The sequence below is a fragment of the Schistocerca nitens genome, chromosome 8 (assembly GCF_023898315.1).
Source record: "Schistocerca nitens isolate TAMUIC-IGC-003100 chromosome 8, iqSchNite1.1, whole genome shotgun sequence".
NCBI classification, from domain to species: Eukaryota; Metazoa; Arthropoda; class Insecta; order Orthoptera; family Acrididae; genus Schistocerca; species Schistocerca nitens.
In genome coordinates, this window is record NC_064621.1 from 103,312,005 (window position 1) to 103,337,743 (window position 25,739).

General features: G+C 48.4%; 1 protein-coding gene across 3 annotated transcripts in view; it reads right to left on the reverse strand.

Moving 5' to 3' along the window:
• The window catches only part of LOC126199010 (ankyrin-1-like), a 239,332-nt gene that overhangs the window by 191,277 nt on the left and 22,316 nt on the right, over positions 1 to 25,739 (reverse strand). Inside the window, exons 2-3 of one of the 3 annotated variants that reach the window (XM_049935691.1) lie at positions 21,735 to 22,121; positions 1,035 to 1,605 (exon numbers count right to left, since the gene is read on the reverse strand). The exons of 1 other annotated variant lie outside the window; for it this stretch is intronic. In XM_049935691.1, the coding sequence (XP_049791648.1) occupies positions 1,035 to 1,605; positions 21,735 to 22,089 (926 nt within the window). In that variant the 5' untranslated portion in view covers positions 22,090 to 22,121. The remainder of the gene's footprint in view (positions 1 to 1,034; positions 1,606 to 21,734; positions 22,122 to 25,739) is intronic. One more of the 3 variants, XM_049935690.1, reaches the window with a different exon arrangement.

The following is a 25,739-nucleotide window of genomic DNA, read 5'->3' on the forward strand; positions in this document are numbered from 1 at the left end:
CCCCACCACAACAGACTGGCTACCGTGCTAGATGTCGGGTGTCGATTATCCATGTATAACATGAGGGCGAAGATGGAAGTGCACAATGGAGGGAATGTATGCTACCCGGAACAAACTGCACCTGATGTGCCCGGAAGCTCGGTGTAACTCCAACTCCATATCAATAACGAATGTGCCAGATCTTAGGGCAAGATGGATATATAATGCACCACGTAAGGCGTCCTTCCCCAAATGGTATGCACTAATGGAAAATTTGGAAATGTAGTGGTCAAATCCCTTAGGGGACCATCACATTAAGGCCGAAACGTTGGAGACTCCTTTTTGTCGCCTCTTACGACAGGCATGAATACCGCAGGCCTATTCTAACCCCCAAACCCGCAGGGAGGGGGGGGGGTGACGTGGGTATAGCGAAATGCTTTACTACATATAGAAATTTCCACCATTTCGCCATTTACAGCTTGGCAACATCGGCAAAATGCAGAGTGATACCATTTATAGGTAGCTCATGAACAGCAGTATCACCAAAACAGAAAGCTGTTTTATGTGAAGAGGTTCACTGTGGTGACCTGTGCCATGCTGACAAAAAATGCTAAGCATTCGCCTACCTGGCTACAAACTACCCATTTCAGTGTGTGTGTGTGTGTGTGTGTGTGTGTTTGTTTTCGTGTTCAGCATTGGTTGTGTCCATAGCGAGAATTACTCCTGTCGAGCACACAGTCAATATATCCTTCGTTCAGAGTCTTCATACCAAACAGAAACAATGACTGCAAAAATGGATGGTCTGCTTCAAGGTCAAAATTTTTGAAGCTTTGCTCTTCAGTGATTTTTGTTAGTTAACTTATCTGCTAATAAAGTTTAAAGTAGAGCTCTATTGAACCGGTCATGAAAAGGGAATGGAAGCATTGTTAGCTACCAGCAAACGTCTTTTATAGCCAACAATGAAGAATTATTTCGCAACACAGACATTACACGCACGCACACACACACACACACACACACACACACACACACACGAAACACTGATGAATGCTTGCCTGAATTGTGCCATCTCACCGAGCAGTCGACTCACTTCGACTGCGTCATCGGGCTGGTGGAGCACTGCATCGGACCAACCCTGTGTGGCCAGCACTTTGTGGTTGGCCTTTATGAAGGCGAGGGCGGCTGCTGTGAGGCTAGGACAGGAGTGCCTCACGGCGAGCACAGCTGTAGCCGCTGCGGTCTCCACTGATAGCTGAGCGCCTAGCTCCTGCTCGCACACTCCCTTCAACCCCGAAATGTCGTATCTGTCTGCAGCTGCCAGAAGTTGTGGGACCACGCTCGGCCGCTGTGGAGCCCGAAGGGTGTAGCAATACGAGACCAGCTGGCGCAGCGCCGGGCCCTCGACGTCTGTGAGGGTGATGTGGCCGCCGCTGACCTCCAGCGTGTCCAGGTGGACCAGGGCGGCAAACACTGGACTCCTCGCAGCCAGGACGGCCCTGTGCGCCGCCACCCGCGTCTCCCCCGCCCCCAGGGTCACCATGGCGCACTCCCCGGCGTCCAGCAGGGGGCCCACGTCCAAGCCCGCCGTCTCCTCAGCCTCCGGAACGCGTCCCATTGAGGATGATTCTGAAAGACCGCATCTTCTGATGAGCCCTCTGCCATTACCCAACACCATCAATATTTGTGTGAGCCTCAGGCAGATGTTCGTTAAGCAACAGCTGGCAAATGTTGTCAGTCACCACTCAATTACAACAATATGGTATTCTATGTTTGTCAAACCAATGTTACAGGTGAACAGCTACAGATTATCAAAGATACAATAGCACCGACACAATGAACACAAACAAAAGCAGGACACGGATAATGGAATGTAGTCGAATTAAATTAAGTGACGCTGAGGAAATTAGATTAGGAAATGACACACTTTGCTATTTGGGGAGCAAAATAACCGATTATGATGATCGAAGTAGACAGGATATAAAATGTGGACTGACGTTGGCAAGAAAAGCGTTTCTGAAGAAGGGAAATTTGTTAACATCCAGTATAGATTTTAAGTGACAGGAAGCCTTTTCTGAAACTATTTGTATGTCGTGTAGCTACATACTGAAGTGAAACATGGACGATTATCAGTTTACATAAAAGGAGAATAGAAGCTTTTGAAACGCGGTGCTACAGAAGAACGGTGAAGATTAGATAGGTGGATCACGTAACTAATGAAGAAGTACTGAGTAGAATTGGGGAGAACAGGACTTTGTGACACGACTAGAAGAAAGGATCGGTTGGTAGGACACGTTCTGAGGTATCAAGGGATCACAAATTTAGTATTGGAGGGCAGCGTGGAGGGTAAATATCGTAGAGGGAGGCCAACGGATGAATAGTGTGTTCATCGGTCAGTCAGATTCACAAGGATGTAGGTTGGAGTAGTTATTCGGAAATTAAGAGCTTTCACAGAATAGGGTTGCATGGAGAAATGCGTCAGTCCAGTTTTTGGACAGACCACAACAACACAATAGTAGTATTTCCCATATTGCTTTAACACTCGTATTTTAATACATGACTTACCCTCCTAAATTCTCCTTGTATTTACGTACACAAACTATAATTTACTTGAATATGTATTACTCTGTATGTTGTCATGCACGAGTTGGTTCAAACAGCTCATCGACCATTTGGTAGTAAAGCCTTGTTGAGAAATGCTACGTCTGGTCAGACTGCAACACCTGAAATCTCCGTACACGGTAACATCCAACGATATGTACCACTGAATGTTTAGTCAGTTATTCACATATTTGTTTTGTTTTTGCTTTAGTGCGCGAGAAACAACTAGGGCCAGTCGCGCCCAAGTCAAAACTACAGAACACGAAGACAGAGATGAGTTGAAAAACGACTATACGTCAGTCCCTATTGACATAATAGAAGACAGCTAAAAAGAGACACGTGAACAATGGGCTAAAAACGATACCATCCTGAAACGGAGGTCAAAAACTAAAAATTAAATCGCTGTTTCCATGTTTCTTTGGCGGATAAAAAGTAAAATGCAGTCGAAAGCCCGTGCGTCATTTGCTAAAACGGCCGATAACTCAGATGGCAAACCCAAGTGGGAACGTAAACGGTTAAAAAATGGACATTCCATCGGGGGAAGTGGCGGGCAGTTAAAACTTGGACGCAATGTGTACCAAATGGTGGAGTATGGCCACTTATCAAATGACGATGCCTAAAAAGGAATCGCCCAACACACAGCCTACTTAAAATGACCTCCTCCCGGAAGGAGGGCCGAGGGTAGGTCGTCCAAGCCGGAGGGAGAGCCTTAATAATCCTGAGCTTATTCCCGCGAACGGAGGACCATTGGCGATGCCAAAGGAACACCACGTCCTGACAGAAGGCAACACAGAGATCATTGGAGGCAGAGGTACTCGCGGGCTGAGGTACGAGGACTGCAGCCTTGGCAGCAGCATCAGCAGCTTCGTTTCCTGGCAGTGCGACATGACCAGGAAACCACAGAAGCATCACACTGGCTCTACCAAGTGTGAGCAAGTGACAGTTTTCCTGGAGCCACTGCACTAAGAGACGGGCAGTGTGCAGTGCACATAGAATTTGAAGGACGCTGAGTGAGTCTGAGCAGAGGGCACAATTGAAAAGGCTGTGTCGCTGTATGTACTCCGTGAACTGATACAAGGCGAAGAGATCGGCTGTAAATACTGAGAAGTTTGCCAGAAGCCGATATCGAAACAAACGGGTTGCGGTGATCAAGGCACACATCCAACCCCACAGTCAGTCTGAGAGCCATCAGTGTATACGAAGGTACTATCGCGAAGTTCCATGTGGAGTTCGTGAAACTGAAGGCGATAGACCGAGGCTAGAGTAGTGTACTGAAGGCCAAAGTTAACATGGGCCACTTCACGAAGCCAAGGTAGTGAAGGATTCACAGCCACTGGGAAAGTTGCAGGCAGCGTGAAGTTAAGCCACCATAGCAAGTGGCGAAAGCGGACTCCAGGAGGTAACAGAGAAGAGGGGCGCGCCCCATATTGGCGATCAAAGGAATCACCGAAGGCGGAGGCATAGGATGGGTGTCCACGCATGGCAGACAAACGGCAGGAATATCTTTTGAGGAAAAAGTCACGGCAGTAGGTCAGTGGTAGATTAGCAGCTTAAGCATACAGACTCTCAACTGGTCTAGTCTACAAGGTGCCCGTGGCCGAACGGATGACACGGTGGTGGATAGTGTTGAGATGACGTACGAGGGATGGATGCGTAGACGCATAAATAAAGCACACAGTCGAGTTTCGAATGGACAAGGGACTGGTACAAATGGAGGAGGGTGGTTCGATCAGCACCACAGGAAGTAACAATTAGGACTCGTAGGTCACTGAGGAACCGAGTACAGCGGGATTCCAGGTAAGTCACATGATCAAGACAGCGCTGAAGACGACGCTCAGTGAGACAGATCCGTGAAGAACTGCAATAGATGGCAAAACCGTCAACAAAAAGGGAGCCGGAGATGCCCGGCAGGAGACATGCTGTTATAGTGTTAACGGCGATAGCAAAGAGGACGACGCACAAAGCGGAACCCTGAGGCGCACCATTTCCCTGGAGAAAGGTGTCCGACATGGCAGAACCCAAACACACCTTGAAAACACGGTCTTTTAAAAATGCCTGAAGGAAATAGGGCAGATGGCCGCGGAAGCCCCACGTGTCAAGAGTACGGAGGATTCCAGTTCTCCAGAAGCTGTCTTAGCCCTTCTCCAAATCGAAAAACATGGCCATAGTCTGTGATTTCCGCAGGAAACCATTCATGACATAAGTGGACAAAGTAACGAGATGGTCAACTGCAGATCCCCATGCTCGAAATCCACTGTGCATTCGTCAGCAAATTGCTACACTCAAGCCAGCATACCAGCTGGGCATGAATCACACGTTGCATCATCTTGCAAACGCAACTCGTAAGAGAGATGGGGTAGTAGCTGGAAGGCGGGTTTTTGTCCTTGCCGGGCTTAGGTATGGGAATGACAGTGGCTTCACGACAGCGTCTGGGAATGTGCCCTCTGCCTAGATGCAGTTGTACGTCTTAAGCAGAAAGTGCTTGCTCGCAAGAGAAAGGTGCTGCAACATGTGGATGGCGCCTGGCCCTGCGGAAGAGGATCGGGATGAACTGAGAGCTTGATCTAGCTCCCTCATAATAAAGGCGGCATTGTAGCACTCACGATTCAGAGAAACGTATCGTCCTCGCACTCATGATGTGGAGAAGGGAATGGAATCACCTGAGCCTCCTCCACTCGTTTCTGATAGAGAAAGGCAGGATTATAGTGTGAAGAGCTCGAAACGTCCTCAAACTGGTGGCCCAAGGTGTTAGCAGTAGGGTCCACGATGACATCGTCAGCTACTGTCAGGCCATAAATTGGGAAATGGATCTTGGTCCCAGAGAGCCATCGGAGGTTGTCCCACACGACACAGGAAGGTGTGAAACTGTTAAAAGAACTAGTGTATGAAATCCAGTTGGCTCTCTTGCTTTCCCAAAGAGCGCGATTACACTTTGCATGCATCTGTTTATAATGAATGTAGTTTGCCATCGTAGGATGGCGGTTAAACACGAGGGGAGGACGTCACTGAGTGCGAATTGCGTCGCGGCATGCCTCAGGCCACCAAGCAAATGGGACACGATGTGGTAAAGAGGAAGTGCGGGAAATGGAATGTTCTGCAGTAGTAAGGATAACGTTTGTGAGATAGTCCACCTGATCATGACAACTGGGTAAAAAACGTTCTCTGTAGGTTGACAGGGAGGAGTAAAACTGCCAGTCATCCTTAGGAAGCTGCCATTTGGGCGTGCATGTGGAAGGGGTAGGAGTCAGCAAATGGATAGCACACAGGAAATGGTCGCTCGAGCAGGTGTCAGAGGGAACGGATCACTCAAGATGAGGGGCAAGCTGGGCAGTGCAAAAGGATAGGTTCAAATTGGAATAGGTGTGCCAGGAGTCGGAAAGGGAAGTGGGTGCTCCTGTGTTAAGGTAGAAGAGGTTAAATTGATGAAGAAGGTCAGCCAAGAGGGCACCTCTCTGACAGGTCGTGGGAGAACCAAAAAGGGGATGATGCACATTGAAGTCACCAAGTAGCAAAAACGGTGGAGGTAGCTGCCCAATAAACTGAACTAAGTCTGCTCTGGTGACAGCGAATGATGGAGGAGCGCAAATGGTACAGAGGGAAAAAGTCAGGCGGGGAAGGAAAAGACGAACTGCAACAGCTTGAAGACTGGTAGTCAGGGAGATGGGTTGACTACGAATGTCATCCCGTATGAGCAGCATGATGCCCCCATGAGATGGAATGCCGACCTCACGGGGATGTCAAAATGAACTGGTAAGAAATGTGAAAGCTCAAAGCTGTCGTGAGGGCGCAGTTTCGTTTCCTGAAGACAGATAACAAGGGGTTGCAGCGAAGCTAAAAGCAGCCATAAATCCTCTTTGTGGTACTGAAGGCAGCGAACGTTCTATTGGAGGAGAGTCACAATGAGGAAGAGACATAGGTGTGTCACCTTGGCAGTTGCCGAGTGACAGACGGGGAAGAGTCCCTCCATGGGGTCCGCAGAAGTATCAGCATGCTTGTGCGGTCGGTCTGTGGTGTCCAACGCTGAAAAACGGTTGTTGGTGGGCACTGGCAACACAGAGGCCGGTTGGATTAAGGTATCACGTGGCGACACCATCAAAGAGGATCTTCGAGTTGGTGAAGCAGAAGACCATTTGCCTTTGGTGGACTTCTTCAATCCTGACTCGGGTTTTGTTTGTCTGGAGGGATGGAGGAACTCTTCACAGGAGTACTCTCTCTGTCCTTTCCGGCCTACCAGTTGTGTAGTCAGTGGCTTCGCCCCTTGAGGCGAGTCTGACAGCTTGTTTCACAGTTTGACGGAGGGGATGGCGATGCTACCTTGACATTGGGCGATTTCACAATTTCAGAGCTGAATTGGAGGCCACTTGTCTGCGTGGCCATGTCCTTCATGGAACGAGGGGTAACGACGACAGAACTGTAGGCATCAGACAGGAGAACACAGGGTTTTTCCTTTACCAGGATCTCTTGAACTGCCCGATCAAGATACATGGGACAATTCTAAGAGGAGGCGGCATGGACATCATTGCAGTTGATACAGTACGGAGAAGGAGCTGGACATGCCTTCACGTGCATCCTTACCACAGGTGACACATTTGGATAGGTGTCAAAAAGACATTCCAGTGTGGTTGAAATGATGACACTGCCGGCAGCGCATCATGTTCAGAATGTACGGCTGGACTGTGTAATTTCATAGCCTGCTTTGAGCTTGGACAGAAGCACCACTCTATCAAAGGTAAGAAAGAGAGTGCGGGTGGGCACTAGGGAGGAATCTTCCTTTTTCATTACACGACGGACTGCAATGATACCCCAATCAGAGAGGTTAGACCGTCGAGCAGCCTGGTGTAAATTACACCATGGGAAGAATTCAAAGTTATATGGGCTTCGATATGAACAGGGTAACCGTGCAGAAGCGAGGCAGCAAGCAGATGTGCTTGAGAATCAGAAGTGGTCTCCAAAAGCAAAGTTCCATTCCATAAACGAGAGCAGGATTTCACAGGGCCAGAAATTGCATCAACACCTTTCGGAATAATAAACGGATTTATCGTGGCAAAGGACTGATCATCCTCAGTACATGAGGCCACAGGAATCGTGGCGCAGCGGGGTGGATCTTTGAATTATTAGCCTCATTACGTTTACGTTTTGTATATGTTGAATGGGGAGATGATTGACTCATCGCGAGAAAATCCCCCATGATTGCCATCGTCTCCAAAGCCGCACTTCTTCCAACTGGGGGCTCCCTTCACAAGTGGGTGCACCCGCCTTAGGTGATGATTGTTCACACCTCAGGTCACACCTCCCGATCACCTGATAGAGGGACCAATCGGCAATTTGGGAAAGTTACAGCCACTCTGGGCCTGGCCTGCACCAGGGGGTACATGCGAACCCTAAGACGCGTTGGCCGGCCTTCAGGAGTGCATAGCGACGAAGAAGAAAAAACGCTGAAGCGGAGGAACGAGAGGAGAAGGGAAACAAAGAAAGGAAAAGGGGGCGAGAAACGAAGGTCAGACTGTTTGTACTTCAGCGACAGAATGCAGAACATTCGAAATAATATTCCAGGCACGTTCCCCAAGGGAGGGGAGAAAGAATAGCAAGAGAACAGACATGCAACACGGAAGGGAAAAAAATGCTGCAAAGGCTGGGGCCCTATGGCAGCCAAGCACGACCCGCCAAAGAGTGGCGATCCCCTTGGGGAAGTCATTCAGATATGCCAGCCATTATACTAAGGTATAGGTAATCGTTCCCAGTTTAACCATACATTACCAAAGTATATGATGCGCTAAAAGTAATACTGTATTTTTCTGACATCACTAATACATTACAATGTCTAATACTGGATCAAGAAACTCTGAATTGCCTTTCATATAAAGACAGAGAGGACGGTGGGTCATTTAAAATTATTTTGTTTAGTCACAATATCAGCACACACACTGACCAATGACACTAAGTAACTGATATCCCTACATTTCACCTGTATGAGTCTCTCCTGTCTTGTGGGCAGCCACCAATAACTGCAGTAATCTGGAGCGTACTCGCTTGAAGGAACTAAACCAAAACATAGATCACTCTACAACGATAAAAATACGTCGCATTCTTAAACTTGTTTCTTAATATGATTCAGTGCACTTACTATTTTTTAAACACATTGACATCTGTATTTAACAATTTTGGCACACTAACGCTAAGTAACTACTTTTGTTTTCATTCAGAATGCCCAGGACACTCCAGTTAACGGTTGCATTATTGCTTTCTACCACATCCCTTCACAATTCATTATTATATTTGTCTACGAAATGAAGTTTAAAACCATAACTAACATTACTCCAATACACTTTCTGCTACTGTCACTCTACTTCCCACCATGCCAAAAATGTCTCATCCAAAAAAACGTAATCAAGCGTCTCCTCACAAAAAACTTCTTAAAAAAGATGTGACTCAAACGCTTCACCCAAACTTATGACTCATCTCCATCAGCCTACTGCCGTGGTACAAAATATTGAAAACGATAGGAACATAAATATTAGAACTGAATAAGCATTTCGTGCATCGTCTTAAGTTTTCCACAGCCGTAATTTACACTACCAAAGTAACAAATATTTCTATAGTTAACTGTTAAATCACACGTCCTGAAACACCAACTGATCGAACCTTAAACTGGTGTGACTTTTCTGCTTCATTGTTTCACTACTCCCACTGATGTGTGAGGCATGATCAGAGACGATATTCTCTAATGCAGGATACAATATTTAGGTAGATCTGTCTATGAGTGACTGTACAGGAGGTAACGAAGCCTATAAGCCTGGTACCGTGACGTCTAAACCACTGCAGCACAGATTTCCAGATGACAATCACAAACATATTTCACATGAACAGGTGTAATTCCCGTTGGGGAATAACACCTGTTACACCAGATTAAAGCTCTGATGTCAATCAGATACTGTTTCTTTAACTGTGCCACAGCTGCAGTGTTGCTAAGTTACCAGACGTTACTCCTGTCTCTTTCTATTGTTCAACGATTTGCGGTACCGTCCAGAGTTGTCGTTCACCAGCAGATGCTTTCCGTATGTCAAACTTTGTCTGGATGTCAACTGACAGACTGAGTTACCTTATCACGTACTCTCTAGTCCCCACAGTTCCATAAGGTGACTGTCGAAATCCACTAACGCGGCAAAAAAATGAGACAGTACATATCCCATCCAGTTTCTGGTCTCTACATAACGGAAATACAGGATTCCTGGTAAGGTTTTTGAAGCATTTCTTCTACGACAACAACAATGCTAATTGATGTCCTGCTTAAGCGAACAGAAGTTTTCCGAGAAATGTGACAAATTCCTATCAGAGGAGATATGCATTTGAACGTGTTCGTTCAAATCTCTCCCAAACTTCCGACGGGTTATCGCAATGGTCTCCTCTTATACCAGGGCACAGACATTCTTTTCAACTATGGAAGCTGGAAGAAGCCAGTAAGTACTAAACAGTGTCAGTGCTTTAGGTACAGGCCATGAAATCTTAAGACAGCCCCAGGCTGGTCCACCATGTATGTCACGCTGTTCTGTCACGTGGCAGGCAGCAGCCTGGTGGTCACCAAGCAGTCATGGAAGACAGCCGAGTCCAAGGCAGCTCCCAGTGGTCGTCGGGAGGGGGAGGGGAGCGGGGGGGCACTCTAGGGGGAGTCTGCCGAAGCGTTAACAGAGTACCACGGGCTCACCGACTGCCATCATCACGTTGTCCCAGCTCTGGAGAGAGCTTCCTCTCTTTCACGAATATCAGTCATCACTTACAAAGTCGTCATTTTCTCCTGACATATGTAGTACTTCATTATGGGCATGAACTCTATCTCTAAACACTATGAATCTGTCACCCAGAGCCTTAACGGAATATCAAACACTAACTCTTACAGCAAAATGGAACCTGTTTAGTACACCATAAAACTTGAGAGGGAATAGGAAATGTCTCTCCATTATAGTAACGGAATTATGTTACCTAGTAATACGTACAATCACAGCAGTATTTGCGCACAGTGATTTTACGGTGAACCGTGTGACTAATAACCATTTAACCAGAAGTGACAATTTCTATGCAGACCATGCATCCCTTTGTGAGGAGCAGAAAGTCGTTTTATGCCATGCAGTGAAAGACTATCAGGTCGGTACTAGACATGAGGGAGAAAACGTGCACATATACAAAATTAAACTAAGAGCACTTCTCAAACAATTTGTCTTAGTGGAAGCGGTCGGACATCATTTCTCCAATTTATCACAATATTTGTCTCATACGGGGTATTTCGCGTGACTGACGTTTGTAACAAACTTGTTGTCCCCGACGGCCGGCGCTCTTCAGAGACAAAGGTATCACCAGAAGTGGCCCAGGGATATGTGATAGGATCGATGTTACTTTCTATATACATGAATGATCTGGCGAACATGGTGGGCGGCAATCTGACGATGCAGTTGTGTACTGGAAAGTGACGTACTTTAGTGACTGTAGAAGGATACAAGACGACTTAATTTCTAGTTTTTGTAACGAACGGAAGCTGGAACGATGTAAGTTGATGCAGACGAGTAGGAAAAACCAACCCATAATGTTCGCATTCAGCATTATTGGTGCACTGCTTGAGTCACGTCGTTTGAATAACTGGGCGTAACGTTGCCAAGCAATATGAAATGGTACGAGCATATGAGGATTATACACTCCTGGAAATTGAAATAAGAACACCGTGAATTCATTGTCCCAGGAAGGGCAAACTTTATTGACACATTCCTGGGGTCAGATACATCACATGATCACACTGACAGAACCACAGGCACATAGACACAGGCAACAGAGCATGCACAATGTCGGCACTAGTACAGTGTATATCCACCTTTCGCAGCAATGCAGGCTGCTATTCTCCCATGGAGACAATCGTAGAGATGCTGGATGTAGTCCTGTGGAACGGCTTGCCATGCCATTTCCACCTGGCGCCTCAGTTGGACCAGCGTTCGTGCTGGACGTGCAGACCGCGTGAGACGACGCTTCATCCAGTCCCAAACATGCTCAATGGGGGACAGATCCGGAGATCTTGCTGGCCAGGATAGTTGACTTACACCTTCTAGAGCACGTTGGGTGGCACGGGATACATGCGGACGTGCATTGTCCTGTTGGAACAGCAAGTTCCCTTGCCGGTCTAGGAATGGTAGAACGATGGGTTCGATGACGGTTTGGATGTACCGTGCACTATTCAGTGTCCCCTCGACGATCACCAGTGGTGTACGGCCAGTGTAGGAGATCGCTCCCCACACCATGATGCCGGGTGTTGGCCCTGTGTGCCTCGGTCGTATGCAGTCCTGATTGTGGCGCTCACCTGCACGGCGCCAAACACGCATACGACCATCATTGGCACCAAGGCAGAAGCGACTCTCATCGCTGAAGACGACACGTCTCCATTCGTCCCTCCATTCACGCCTGTCGCGACACCACTGGAGGCGGGCTGCACGATGTTGGGGCGTAAGCGGAAGACGGCCTAACGGTGTGCGGGACCGTAGCCCAGCTTCATGGAGACGGTTGCGAATGGTCCTCGCCGATACCCCAGGAGCAACAGTGTCCCTAATTTGCTGGGAAGTGGCGGTGCGGTCCCCTACGGCACTGCGTAGGATCCTACGGTCTTGGCGTGCATCCGTGCGTCGCTGCGGTCCGGTCCCAGGTCGACGGGCACGTGCACCTTCCGCCGACCACTGGCGACAACATCGATGTACTGTGGAGACCTCACGCCCCACGTGTTGAGCAATTCGGCGGTACGTCCACCCGGCCTCCCGCATGCCCACTATACGCCCTCGCTCAAAGTCCGTCAACTGCACATACGGTTCACGTCCACGCTGTCGCGGCATGCTACCAGTGTTAAAGACTGCGATGGAGCTCCGTATGCCACGGCAAACTGGCTGACACTGACGGCGGCGGTGCACAAATGCTGCGCAGCTAGCGCCATTCGACGGCCAACACCGCGGTTCCTGGTGTGTCCGCTGTGCCGTGCGTGTGATCATTGCTTGTACAGCCCTCTTGCAGTGTCCGGAGCAAGTATGGTGGGTCTGACACACCGGTGTCAATGTGTTCTTTTTTCCATTTCCAGGAGTGTAGAAGGGAAACCAAAGTATCGATTCTGTTTATTGGAAAATTTTTTGGAAAGCTTGCTTCATCCCTGGAAGAGATTACACACTTGTGGGACCTCTTCTTGAATACGCACTACGTTTGATTAAATGGCGTCAGAGAGGAAATTGAGAGGCGGGCTTCCAGATTTGCTACCAATGGGCTCGAACAACTCGCAAGTGTTACGAAGACGTTTTGGGAACTCAAATGGAAACCCCTTGGAGTGAATGCGGCATTCTTTTGAGGACTACTATTGAGAAAATTAAGAGAACCGGCATCTGATGCTGACTGCAGAAAGATTCTGCTGCCGCCAAAGTACATTTCGTCTAAGGACCACGAAGACAAGCTACAAGAAATTCGGAATCGGACGGGGGCATATTAGACAGTCGTTTGTTTACCCCTCTTTCTGTTTGAGAGTGGAACAGGAAAGGGAGTGACTAATAGTGGCATAGGGTGCCCTCCGCCATGCGTTATGATGGCTTCCACAGTACCATAGCTGTACTTCCCCAGAACACAGCAAGCTAACGGTTTTGTCTGTGGAAGTTACATAACTGTTTTCTTTCAAGTCTTCGACAAAAACATCGGCTGAGTAGTATAAGAGAAGTAATTTTTCTTCTACCCATATATATATAGTCAATTCTCATTATCTCCACCCACATCCACAAAAATGTTTTACATTGACTTTTCATTAAGTTGGCCACCTTATCAAGATATTAAATAGTTCTAGGGAAGATGGTGTTCTGTAAGATTCGTCTGCCCAAGAAAATGTGTGGGACGGATCTGTGTCAGGTGCTAAAATTGATGTATCTGACGTCTTTGCCTGCAACCATGGCTACCCGTATTACAGGTACGGTTTTCAGGTTGCCCGTGCTTGGACCCCGCAGGAGAGACTCCTTTAGCAGAAGCCAACAGTACTGACAAGCATGGATACCAACCGCAACACGCGGGGCTGTGTGCAAAACACGCCCGTCTGTTATGAAGTGGAGAGCAAGCCGAAACACACAAACACGCGGTGCTAGCTTCGCCATGAGAGGCACAACCTCAAAGACTAGCGGTGGACGCATCCCAGACGACAGCACCACCATCAGAGGCGCTGCTGTACCTCAGAAAATCACGTTCCGTCCAAGCATGGGGCAGATATTACTCCGCTAGACGTGTATTTAGGACGGTGCGCAGCCCTTCGGCGCTAGTTCAGTGTGCTGAGCCGTAGCAAGCAATTCTGACAAGCAAAGCGACCACAAGGATCTACACCACTCAGTTCCAGCAGCAGCCTCATCTGGAGGATACCACACCGCAGCCAGCCGTCATCCAGGGAACTTGGCCTCTTGTGCCTCGTCTGGCTACCACAGATTCGCTGCTCCAAGACTGCTAGTCCTGTGTGGAACTACGACTGTCGACTACGCTCAGTAATCGCCATCACTTCCGAGAGGAATGTAACTGTCGCACATCATAAACTGGGGCTAGTGCTGAGTAAGATTTATAATAGCTATCATAAAGTAGTTCACTGACTCCTGTCAGTGTGATTCCTTCTGGCAATTACTTTATTGTTCATCAGTCCTTAATCTTTTTTTTTTGTTTTGTTTTTGGTTTTAGGGCGCAAAACTGCTATGGTCATTAGCGCCCGGTCTGTGACTTAGGAAAAGGGAAAAAACGAAAATGGATACCATCAACAATGGGAACGTAACTCAAAAAATTGGAGAAACTAAAATCAGAAGGAAAGCTTAAAAAAACCACTACAGAAAGGGGTTGGTTGTCCCCAAAAAGAGCTTCAAATGACTGACGTCGTCTCACTGGCACTAATAAACTCGAGAACGCGATCGGCTGAGCGCGTGTCATCTGCTAAAATGGAAGATATATCAGGCGACAGCTGTAGACGGGCGCGTAACGGAGTAAAATAGGGGCACTCAAGTAAAAGGTGTCTTACCGTCCACACCTGAGAGCAGTGGGGACAGAGTGGGGGAGGATCGCCGCTTAAAAGATGTCGATATCTAAAAAGACAGTGCCCTATCCGAGTCTAGTTAAAATTACCTCCTCCCGACGACGCGTCCGGGAGGAAGAACTCCAAGCACAGGGAAGAGCTTTCACGTCCCACAATTTATTATGGAGAAGTGTCGACCAATGTGCGTGCCATAAAATAACAACACGACGACATAAAACACTCCGTAGATCGGCGAAGGGAATCGTGCGAATAGCTGGCCGAAGAAGAGAGACTGCAGCCTTGGCCGCTATATCGGCCGCCTCATTTCCACAGATACCAACGTGTCCTGGGATCCAGAGTAACGCCACCGAGACGCCTCCCAAGTGGAGCAAGCGCAGACAGTCCTGAGTCCGGTGGACCAGAGGGTGGACAGGGTAGAGAGCTTGGAGACTGAGGAGAGAGATGAGAGAATCTGAACAGATAACATGCTGTATCCGCTGATGGCGACGGATGTATTGGACAGCCTGGATAACAGCGTAAAGCTCCGCAGTATAAACCGAACACTGGTCGGGAAGCCGAAATCGATTTCGGGTGTCGCCAACAATATAGGCACTCCCTACACCAAACGATGTTTTTGACCCATCAGTGTAAATAAATGTGGCTACCTTCATTTGTGCACATAGAGCAGAAAATGCCCGACGATAAACAAGTGAAGGGGTACCATCCTTGGGAAACTGACAAAAGTCACGAAGCAGGTAGGTCCGGGGACGGAGCCAAGGCGGTGCTGTACCCCAAGTTGTCAAGAAAGTTTTAGGAAAGCGGAAGGAAAGAGAATGGAGCAGTTGACGGAAGCGGACTCCCGGTGGTAGTCGGCGGCCTGCATACCCTAAATCCAAGGAGGCGTCGAAAAAAATGTCTTGGGCCGGATTAGCAGGCATGGAAGACAAATGGCTAGCGTAACAACTTAGGACAGCTCGCCGATTGGACAGCGGAGGTTCAGCAGTCTCAGCATAAAGGCTTTCCACAGGGCTGGTGTAAAGAGCTCCAGACACTAAACGTAATCCACGGTGGTGGATAGAGTCGACGCCTAAGAATAGACGGCCGAGCAGAGGAGTAAACTATGCTTCCATGATCCAATTTCGAGCGCACTAAGGTGCGATAGGGGCGGAGAAGGACCACTCGGTCCGCTCCCCAGGAGGTACCATTCAGGACACGGAGGGTTTTGAGGGATCGCAGACAGCGAGCCGAAAGATAGGAAACGTGGGAGGACCAGCACAGTTTTCTGTCAAACATAAGACCCAAGAATTTAACGATGTCCGAAAACGGAAGGTTGACAGGTCCTAGATGTAAGGAGGGTGGAAGAAACTCCGTACGAGGCCAAAAATTAACACAAACGGTCTTACTGGGAGAAAAGCGGAAGCCTGTTTCGATGCGCCAAGAGTGGAGGCAATCGAGACAGCATTGAAGACGTCGTTCAAGAAGGCTGGTCCGTTGAGAGCTGTAGTAGATCGCAAAATCGTCCACAAAGAGGGAGCCCGAGACATCAGGAAGGAGACAATCCATAATTGGATTATGGCAATGGCAATCAGTACAACACTTAGCACGGAGTCCTGGGGTACCCCGTTTTCTTGGGAGAAAGTACGGGAGAGAGCAGTGTTCACCCGCACTTAAAATGTGCGCTCTGCCATAAATTAGCGAAGAAAAAGGGGCAACCGACCGCGAAAGCCCCAAGAGAACAGTGTGCAGAGGATGCCTGTCCTCCAACAGGTATCGAATGCTCTCTCCAGATCAAAAAATATTGCTACTGCTTGGAGTTTCCGGAGAAAATTGTTCATGATATAAGTGGAGAGAGCAACAAGATGGTCAACTGCAGAACGATGCTTTCGGAAACCGCATTGGGCAGGTGTTAAAAGACTGCGGGACTCCAGCCACCAAGCTAAACGACAATCCACCATACGCTCCAAAACCTTACATACACTACTCGTGAGAGAAATGGGGCGATAGCTAGAGGGGAGATGTTTGCCCTATCCAGGTTTCGGAACAGGAACGACGATAGCTTCTCGCCATCGTCTGGGAATAGTACTGTCGGTCCAAAATCGATTATAGAGGCGAAGGAGGTAACGCAGACTATGGTATGATAAATGCAGCAACATTTGGATGTGGATACCATCCGGTCCTGGGGCGGAGGAGCGAGAAGAAGAGAGTGCATGTTGGAGTTCCCGCATGGAGAAAACAGTGTTGTAGCTTTCACGATTTTGAGAGGAGAAAGCAAGAGGTCGCACTTCCGCTGCACGTTTCTTCGGGAGAAACGCTGGCGGGTAATTTGAAGAGCTCGAAATCTCAGCAAAGTGTTGACTCAATGAGTTAGAAATTGCGACGGGGTCCACTAATGTATCATGCGCGACAGTGAGCCCAGAGAACGGGGAGAAACTAGGCGCGCCTATATAACCGTCGAATCCGACTCCAAACTTCCGAGGAGGGAGTGAAGGTGTTAAATGACGCGGAGGGAGGAGGGAGTGAAGGTGTTAAATGACGCGACGGCACCGCGCACGGAACTGCTTATAGCGGATACAGTTGGCCAAAGTAGGATGGTGTCTGAAAACGCGAAGAGCATGTCGCCGCTCACGTATTGCGTCACGGCATGTCTCGTTCCACCAAGGAACTGGAGGGGCGCCGGGGCAATTCGGAGGTGCGAGGTATTGAACGTTCCGCAGCTGTAAGAATAACGTCTGTAATATGAGTGATCTCATCGTCGACGCTAGGAAAGTGACGGTCATCGAATGTCGCTAGAGACGAAAAAAGTGTCCAATCGGCTTGGGCAAACTTCCAGTGTCGCGAGCGCATATATGGCAGGTGTGGCTGCAATCGAAGGACACATGGAAAGTGGTCACTTGAGTGTTTATCAGCAAGGGCGAACCATTCGAAGCGCCGAGCTAGCGGAACAGTACCGACCGAAAGGACCAAATGAGAGGTATTTGTCGTGGAGGCAGACAAAAATGTAGGGTCCCCAGTGTTGAGGCAAACAAGATCCGCTTGGTGGAAGACGTCTATCAATAGTGAGCCACGCGGACAAGGATGTGGAGATCCCCAAAGCGGATGGTGGGCATTGAAGTCCCCAACCAGCAAATAGGGGGGTGGAAGCTGACCAAGAAGATGAAGGAGATCAGCTCGTGCCATTGGTGTGGACGATGGAGTGTATACAGTACAAAGAGAGAAGGTGTATCCAGAAAGGGAAAGATGGACAGCGACGGCTTGGAAGGAAGTATTTAAGGGGATTGGGTGATAATGGAGAGTATCATGGAGAAGAATCATGAGTCCTCCATGGGCTGGAGTGCCTTCAACAGAGGGGAGATCAAATCGGATGGACTGAAAATGGGGGAGAACAAAGCGGTCGTGGGGACGCAGCTTTGTTTCCTGAAGACAGAAGATGACCGGCGAGTAGGATCGTAAGAGGATCGACAATTCATCCCGATTGGCTCGAATGCCGCGTATATTCCAATCGATAATGGACATAAGGGTGGACAGAAAATGGAAGAATGTGACCAAGGTTGCCCTCAACTCAACAACAGCTCAGAGCTTGCGACTGACAGTGTGGAACGGCAGTCAGCCGAAGGCAGAAGATCCTGATCCATAGGTTGTTCAGGAGCAGCTCCTGCCACCAGCGATCGGCCGGTTGATCGGCCGCCAGCAGTGCGCCTCGGCGACACAGAAGACGGCCGAGGGCGGCTACCGCCAGGTGGTGCTGTAGATGAGACACGACGTGGCAGAGAAGGAGAGGAACTGGGTTTTTTAATTAGCATTCTTGGAAACAGGATGTTTAGATGGAGGAGGAACTGATGGTTGTGAATTTGGGGTACGTAAAAAATCTTCGCGTGTAGGCTCTTTTTTGGAAGTCCGGGTGTCTGACTTTTGGGCTCGAGATTTAGCAGAACCCGATGAAGGGTGAGCCTTAGAGTGAGCAGGTGAAAGTGGGGAGGTTGAACGGGCGATCTCTGCGCTGGCCGATCTGATGACTGTGGCACTAAAGGTGAGATCACAGGTTTGCGTGGCCGCCTCCTTTGTTGGCCGAGGAGAGGCATGGACAGTGCTGTATTTACCTGTCTGAGGAACAGTGGGCTTTCGACTGGCGAATAATTTTCGTGCAGCAAAGGTCGGCACTTTTTCCTTCACTCCGATTTCCTGAATGAGCTTTTCGTCTTTAAAAATGGGGCAATCTCGAGAGGAAGCAGCGTGGCCACCCATACAGTTGATGCAACGAGGGGATGGAGGTGGACAAGCACCCACATGGGCATCCTTGCCACACGTAACACATTTGGCTGGATTGGAACAGGACTGGCTGGTATGATTGAACCGCTGACACCGATAGCAACGTGTAGGATTTGGGATGTAAGGGCGAACGGAAAATATCTCATAGCCCGCTTTGATGTTCAATGGGAGTTGAACTCTGTCAAATGTCAAGAAGACAGTACGGGTTGGAACGATGTTCGTGTCAACCCTTTTCATGACTATGAACAGCCATTACGCCCTGATCAGACAGGTAGTGTTGAGTTTTCTCGTCGGACAATCAGTCGAGGGAGCGTGTATAAACGACCCCACGTGAGGAATTTAAAGTGCGGTGCACTTCCACCCGGACAGGGAAGATGTGGAGCAGTGAAGTACGCAGCAATTTTTGTGCCTGGAGGGCACTGACTGTTTCCAACAACAAGGTGCCATATTGTAATCTGGAACAAGACTTTACAGGACCTGCAATTGCGTCGACACCTTTCTGAACAATGAAAGGGTTGACCGTGGAGAAGTCGTAACCTTCGTGAGACCGAGAAACAACAAGGAACTGTGGCAACGATGGAAGAACTGTCTGTTGCTGAGACTCATTGAACTTATGCTTGTGAGCAGACATAGTAGAAGGTGAGGAAACCATTGCGGAAGTATCCCCCATGATTACCGGCGTCTCCAATGGCGCGCTCCTCCCTTGTCGGGGCCCTCTCTGAGGGCACTCCCGCTTTAGGTGATTGTTCACACCTCAGGTCACACCTCCCGAGAAACGGACGGAGGGACCAATCGGCACTTTCGGAAGGTATCAGCTCGGGTAATCACCCCTCCCTGGGACTGGCCATTACCAGGGGGTACGTACGTGTCCTACCTGTCTACCCGGGGTGGGGAATTACGCGTTACCCCGTCACCGGCTGCGCATGGAAATGCGTGGGTCGGCTTTCACACATGCACAGGCAGGAAAAAAGAGAAAGGGAAAAACAAAGAAAGGGAAAGGAAAGAAGAGAGGTGTCAAACGCCGCTGCAGAGAAAAGGGTAAAGAGAAGAGGTAAGGAAAAGAGAAGGACAAAGTAAGGAAGAAGACTTGCAGGCAGAGAAAGCAAAGAATGTGTTACATTTTCGAGAGTCCGTCTCTGGACATAGCCACAAAACATACTCCCAGAGGGGAGAAAGGGAAGGAAAGCGGCGGAGGTGAGGGGGGGGGGAGCTAAGATGGGGGATGGGGAAGGATGCGGAAAAGGAAGGTATGCAGCCCAGAAAGGAAGGAGGGCCACATTAGCTCGGGGTCCCGTGCTCGCTACGCACGTATCCACAAAAGAATTGTGGACCTCCTGGGAGGAATCCTTATCTGTAGTTGAGTATAGTCTGCACGATAAGTCAGTGCTGCACAAATTTGTTTTTGCATTTTTATGTAGAATGAAAGTAATGCTAATTGACTATGACATGGGGCAATCAGTCCTACCACACAGGACACGTCAGTAATAGCTTAATTAAAAACAACATTGAAGTTTAAGAAACTAGAAGTTGCGTGGATATGAAATAAACTACGAGTAAGAATGGCCAATGGCGAAATCAATCTACTGTGAAAGTATATCACAGATGGAAAACGTAAGGGCGTAACCAAGTCTTGTAAATCATTTAAACGCAGTAAGAGACGGAAAATAATAGCTGATAACGTTAAAGAAATTCCCACCAGAAAATACAGGATTTTGCTTTGATAAAGACTCTTCTGGAGCCGGCAACTGTGGCCTAGCGGTTCTGGGCGCTTCAGTCTGGAACCGCGCGACCACTACGGTCGCAGGTTCGAATCCTGCCTCGAGCATGGATGTGTGTGATATCAAATGGCTCTGAGCACCATGGGACTTAATATCTGAGATCATCAGTCACCTAGAACTTAGAACTACTTAAACCTAACTAACCTAAGGACATCACACACATCCATGCCCGAGGTAGGATTCGAACCTGAAGTTCTAGGGGACTGATGACCTCAGGTAAGTCGCATAGTGCTCAGAGCCATACGAACCATTCTTTAACTCTTCTGGACAGTTTACTGTTAAATCGCACGGACGACGGATTATTGTCACGTCCATTCGAAAGCACAATTTTCCAAATTTAATAAAGGGTCTGAAATGTCCATACAAGTTAATACTCAGGTTGTGGAAGCATAAAACAAAGTTACTTGCTCTATACCGTACACAACTGACAAAGCAGAGGAATGTTCACGAGAAATAATTCTTAGTAATTAACGCACTTTTGTCGATAAGACCATGATCTGCATTTTTTATCGACTAGTCTATGTACAGAATAATTTCGCAGGATTAACTGAATGACAGTTGTACCACTCGTTTGGATCCGACGTGAGTTTAAGGAGTGAACTTAAACTCTGCAGTTCAATAACTCAGCTGCCATAGGAATAAAATTCAGGGAAGCGTAAACTGTAGGTGTCGAAAGTACATTCATAAGGGGGTTCGAAAAAAATAGCGGATGCACTTGGAACTTCAAGTCCTGATCGAACTTTGCACGAAAACTTGGTTTCACGAAGTGGTAAAGTAATCTAGAAACAGTCTCGTCGGCAAAATTAACCACAGCTTCTGAGAGCGAACTTTCCATTCCCTGACCTTAACTGTTCAAAGTACCTTAACAATAAATATTGCATTGTATTATACACAGGTGTACTACTTCATTTTTAAAGATCTTTTTTGGTGACCTTCCTCGAGTGACAAAATGGTCCTCTCTGCACTGCACAAAAGCAGCACCAAAAGGAACTTAAAATGCCGCGTCCTTGATCGAGCTGCCCTTCTGCAATAGTTACATGTAAAGAGCAAACACGTCTGTGCCAGCCCTATTCTCTCACCTCGAGTTCGCTCACACTCCACTTTCAACCCAGGGACGCCGTATTTCTTTGCAGCTGCCAGAAGTTGTGGGGCCACGCTAGGCCGCTGTGGAGCCCGGAGGGTGTAGCAGTACGAGACCAGGTGGCGCAACACCGGGCCCTCGACGTCTGTGAGGTGGATGTGGCCGCCGCTGACTTCCAGCTTGTCCTGGTGGACCAGGGCGGCAAACACTGGACTCCTCGCAGCCAGAACGGCCCTGTGCGCCGCCAACCGCACCTCCCCCGCCGCCAGGGTCACGACGGCGCACTCCCCGGCGTCCAGCAGCGGACCCAGGTCCAAGCCCGCTGTCTCCTCAGCCTCGGCAGCGCGTTCCATTGACGATGATGGTGTCGCTGATGACCACTCTGCTATTACAGAGCACCATCAATATTTGTATGCTTGTCACACGGCACACATCAAGTCTACAGCCAGGCGCTGGATAGGTAGCGAGGGGCCCAATGACAGGGCTTGCTTTGCATGGCCTCCACGTTCACCCGACCCAACGCCATGCGATTTTTTCCTTTGGGGATTCATCAAGGACCGTGTGTACGTGCCTCCACTACCAGCAGACCTCCATGAATTAAGAAACTGGATTGAAGCAAATGTTGCTACAATCACTGAAGACACACTTATCAGCGTTTGGGAAGAACTCGGCTATAGACTTGAGTGCCATGTGACAAATAGTGCTCACATTGAACATTTAGAAGGTTCTTGGTAAAACTGTAGGTTGCTCTTTGATTTGACATATTATTTATAACTGTAAGTTTAATATAATAAATATTGTAAAGCGTTAAAACACGATATTCATTTATAAACACTCTGTATTTCACAATCAATCGTCAATTAGGACAGGTGCAATCTTAACTTTATCAACGAGTTCACTTACGCCTGTCGCGGCACTCGGACGCCCTCGCTAGTGCACTCTGCGTGGCCGTGACTTGTTTAAGTTTCGCCAACGGGTGTGGTCCTTCGTACTCTTCGCGTTCTTACTAGTATTTCCTTAGCCACATCGTCGTTTTTCGAGGAGAATCGTTTACCTGCAATGTACGCCGGAATGTGGTTTCTTCGTCATACGTTGTCGGCGGTAGTGCTACATAGTTCACCGTAAAATGACCGATTCCGGCCGACCGCTGTGGCCAAGCGGTTCTAGGCGCTTCAGTCCAGAACCGCGCTGCTGCTACGGTCGCAGGTTCGAATCCTGCCTCGGGCATGGGTGTGTCTGATGTCCTTAGTTAAGTTTAGGTAGTTCTAAGTCTAGGGGACTGATGACCTCAGATGTTAAGTCCCATAACGCTTAGAGCCATTAGAACCATTTTGACCGATTCCTCTGATACGGCCCAGGTCATACAGTGGGCACTAGAAACCTGCCATCGAAACGCACCGACAGATGTTCCATTGCCATCAATGTCCGACAACCGTGGTGAGATCCCTGATACAGGGCTTCTCCAACACCAACAAGGACAGGAGCCACAACATCAACCCGAACAGTAGCTTCTGCACCACCATCATCAACAATTGTAGTTTCAGCAACAATTGGCTCGACAGCAGCCTTTTTTCAACTATTACAGCTAAGGCAACAGCAACTCCAGCAGTATCGCTACCAACAACAACAGTTGCATCAGGTTAGTCAGAAAGTTAGCAATCCAGCGACCCTTCCAGCTTCGCGCTTGAAGCCAGTGCACCTGCAAGTCAGCACAGGAAATTACTTTTCTTAGTTAAACGGCTGTGCGGCGACTCGCAGACGGTAATATGTGTGAGTTAACGGGTTGGGATCCCCCTTCTAGTAATGGTACAATGCAGACAAACTCAGAACGGTCTTAGAGTAAATCGTTGCTTCCACTACTGTAGACGTACGGGGAAGTATCAACAACCGGTACACTTGATCAGATGCAGGCCTCTATGTTGTCTCTATGGAGAACTTAGATAAGAACGATGACAAACACCACCTTACGTCGGTGCAAAAGTTATTATTTTCCTCTAAATCTCATCTCAAGCATGACATTGTTGACATTAGTTCGTCAGGCAGAAAGAGAGTTAAGATAGAACTGAAAACCTCTACACCTGCCAACTCTTTGATAGAAGTCCCTGTTTCCCAGGATCTTAACTTTGATGTCTGTTTTCCCAACTTCCTGCTCCAAACGTATGATATTTGTGGTGACATCAGCCTGACAGACAAGGATATCATTGACGCGATGGAGAACATATACCTGTCCCAAGTATCAAACGATACACATCAACCATATCCTAAACAAGCGCTGGGCGTTGTGGCCGTGCGGTCCTAGGCGCTACAGTCTGGAACCGTGCGACCGCTACGGTCACAGGTTCGAATCCTGCCTCGGGCATGGATGTGTGTGATATCCTTAGTTTGTTAGGTTTAAGTAGTTCTAAGTTCTAGGGGACTGATGACCTCAGAAGTTAAGTCCCATAGTGCTCAGGGCCAGTTTTTGGTGTTATTTCACTCCCTAACTCTGCCCTCTGCTGCTATTCTGGGGATGTCACTCCACCCATTCAATGTAGAAATTGCTGACGTTTTCATTATCCAGCAAGCCAATATAGAATTCATACTCGTTGCAGCAAGTGTGGTGGTCCACATACCGCGGATTCACATACCGCTCCGTTTCCGACCTGGTTAAATTGCTATCGTCGGCCTTTCTCCATCAACAAGTGCTCCAACATGCAAAATGCTATACTACGCCAGGAAGGGTAACTGGTAAGTCGCAGCTCTCATACTCCCCTGCTCACTGACAGCCTCCTAGTCCCCAAAATCACCTGAATTTCCAGCCTGCACTTCCCGCAACCAATACCGCTTTACGAGACTATTCTACGCGGCCAACGCCAGCGCGTCACCCCAGTAAGATTCCCCCCCCTCAGGGCGCCTTGCATCATCTACATGACTTTCAGTCGGCAGACAGATCGGGTGCCATCCCTGGCATAAGAGTTCCATCAAAATGACGTGCTCCTAGGCCAGTCTGGCGACAGGGATTCTCTCATTCGTTACGAATACTTTGTCTCGTATCTACCCCAGGTCCCGCTACCATCCAACCCGTATCCTCCTCAGTACAGTAACAACCGCCTCCACTGCGTAATAAAGAATATGTCGTCGAAAGTATTATCTCGTTTACCATGCACCTCTTAGAAGATGCAAAGACACCAGGAACTTTACAAATATGGTTCAAATGGCTCTACGCACTATGGGACTTAACATCTGAGGTCATCAGTCCCCTAGACTTAGAAGTACGTAAACCTAACTTATCTATGGGTGTCACACACAGCCATGCCCGAGGAAGGATTCGGACCTGCGACCGTAGCAGCCGCGTGGTTCTGGACTGAAGCGCCTAGAACCGCTCGGCCACCGCGGCCGGCAGGAACTTTACAGTTGCAGCCTCTACGACAACTATTAACGACCTTCCTTACACCTAGCGGCTGTGGCGAGCTTTAGGAAAGCACCATCTGCGGTTGCCAATAAAGGAGTCCAACATGAACTTTGGATGCGGAAGATGGTAGTGGCTGCCTTATCTGAGACGTTGTTTCCATCAAATTCTATTGTTTGCTTTCGAGGATTCCAGATTTATCGCCAAGACAGAAATGCTCGGGAAAGTGTCGCCCTCTTCGTTAATAATGGACTGTATCACACACCAGCAAAGGCGTCCTATGAGGCTATCAACAGCTTCCAAGTGATAGCGGCCAGGCTCTCTACTCCAGTCGGTCACCTAATCATCGTGGCTAATTACAGCTGGATAAAGTCGTATGTTTCCCTTGAGGAGTCATACACACTGGTTCAACAACTGAAACCTCCTATTTTATGGGGATTTACAGACTATGGGCCTATGCCTGTAATGGTAGGTTGGGTGACGGGTCCTCGAGATTCTCGACGAGTTCAATCTCATTCTCCTCAATGATTGAGCCCCTACGTTAGTTCCATTACCTGGACAGAAACCTTCAGCCATCGATTTGACTGTGCTCAGCGTCACTTTCTTCGTTTTTTA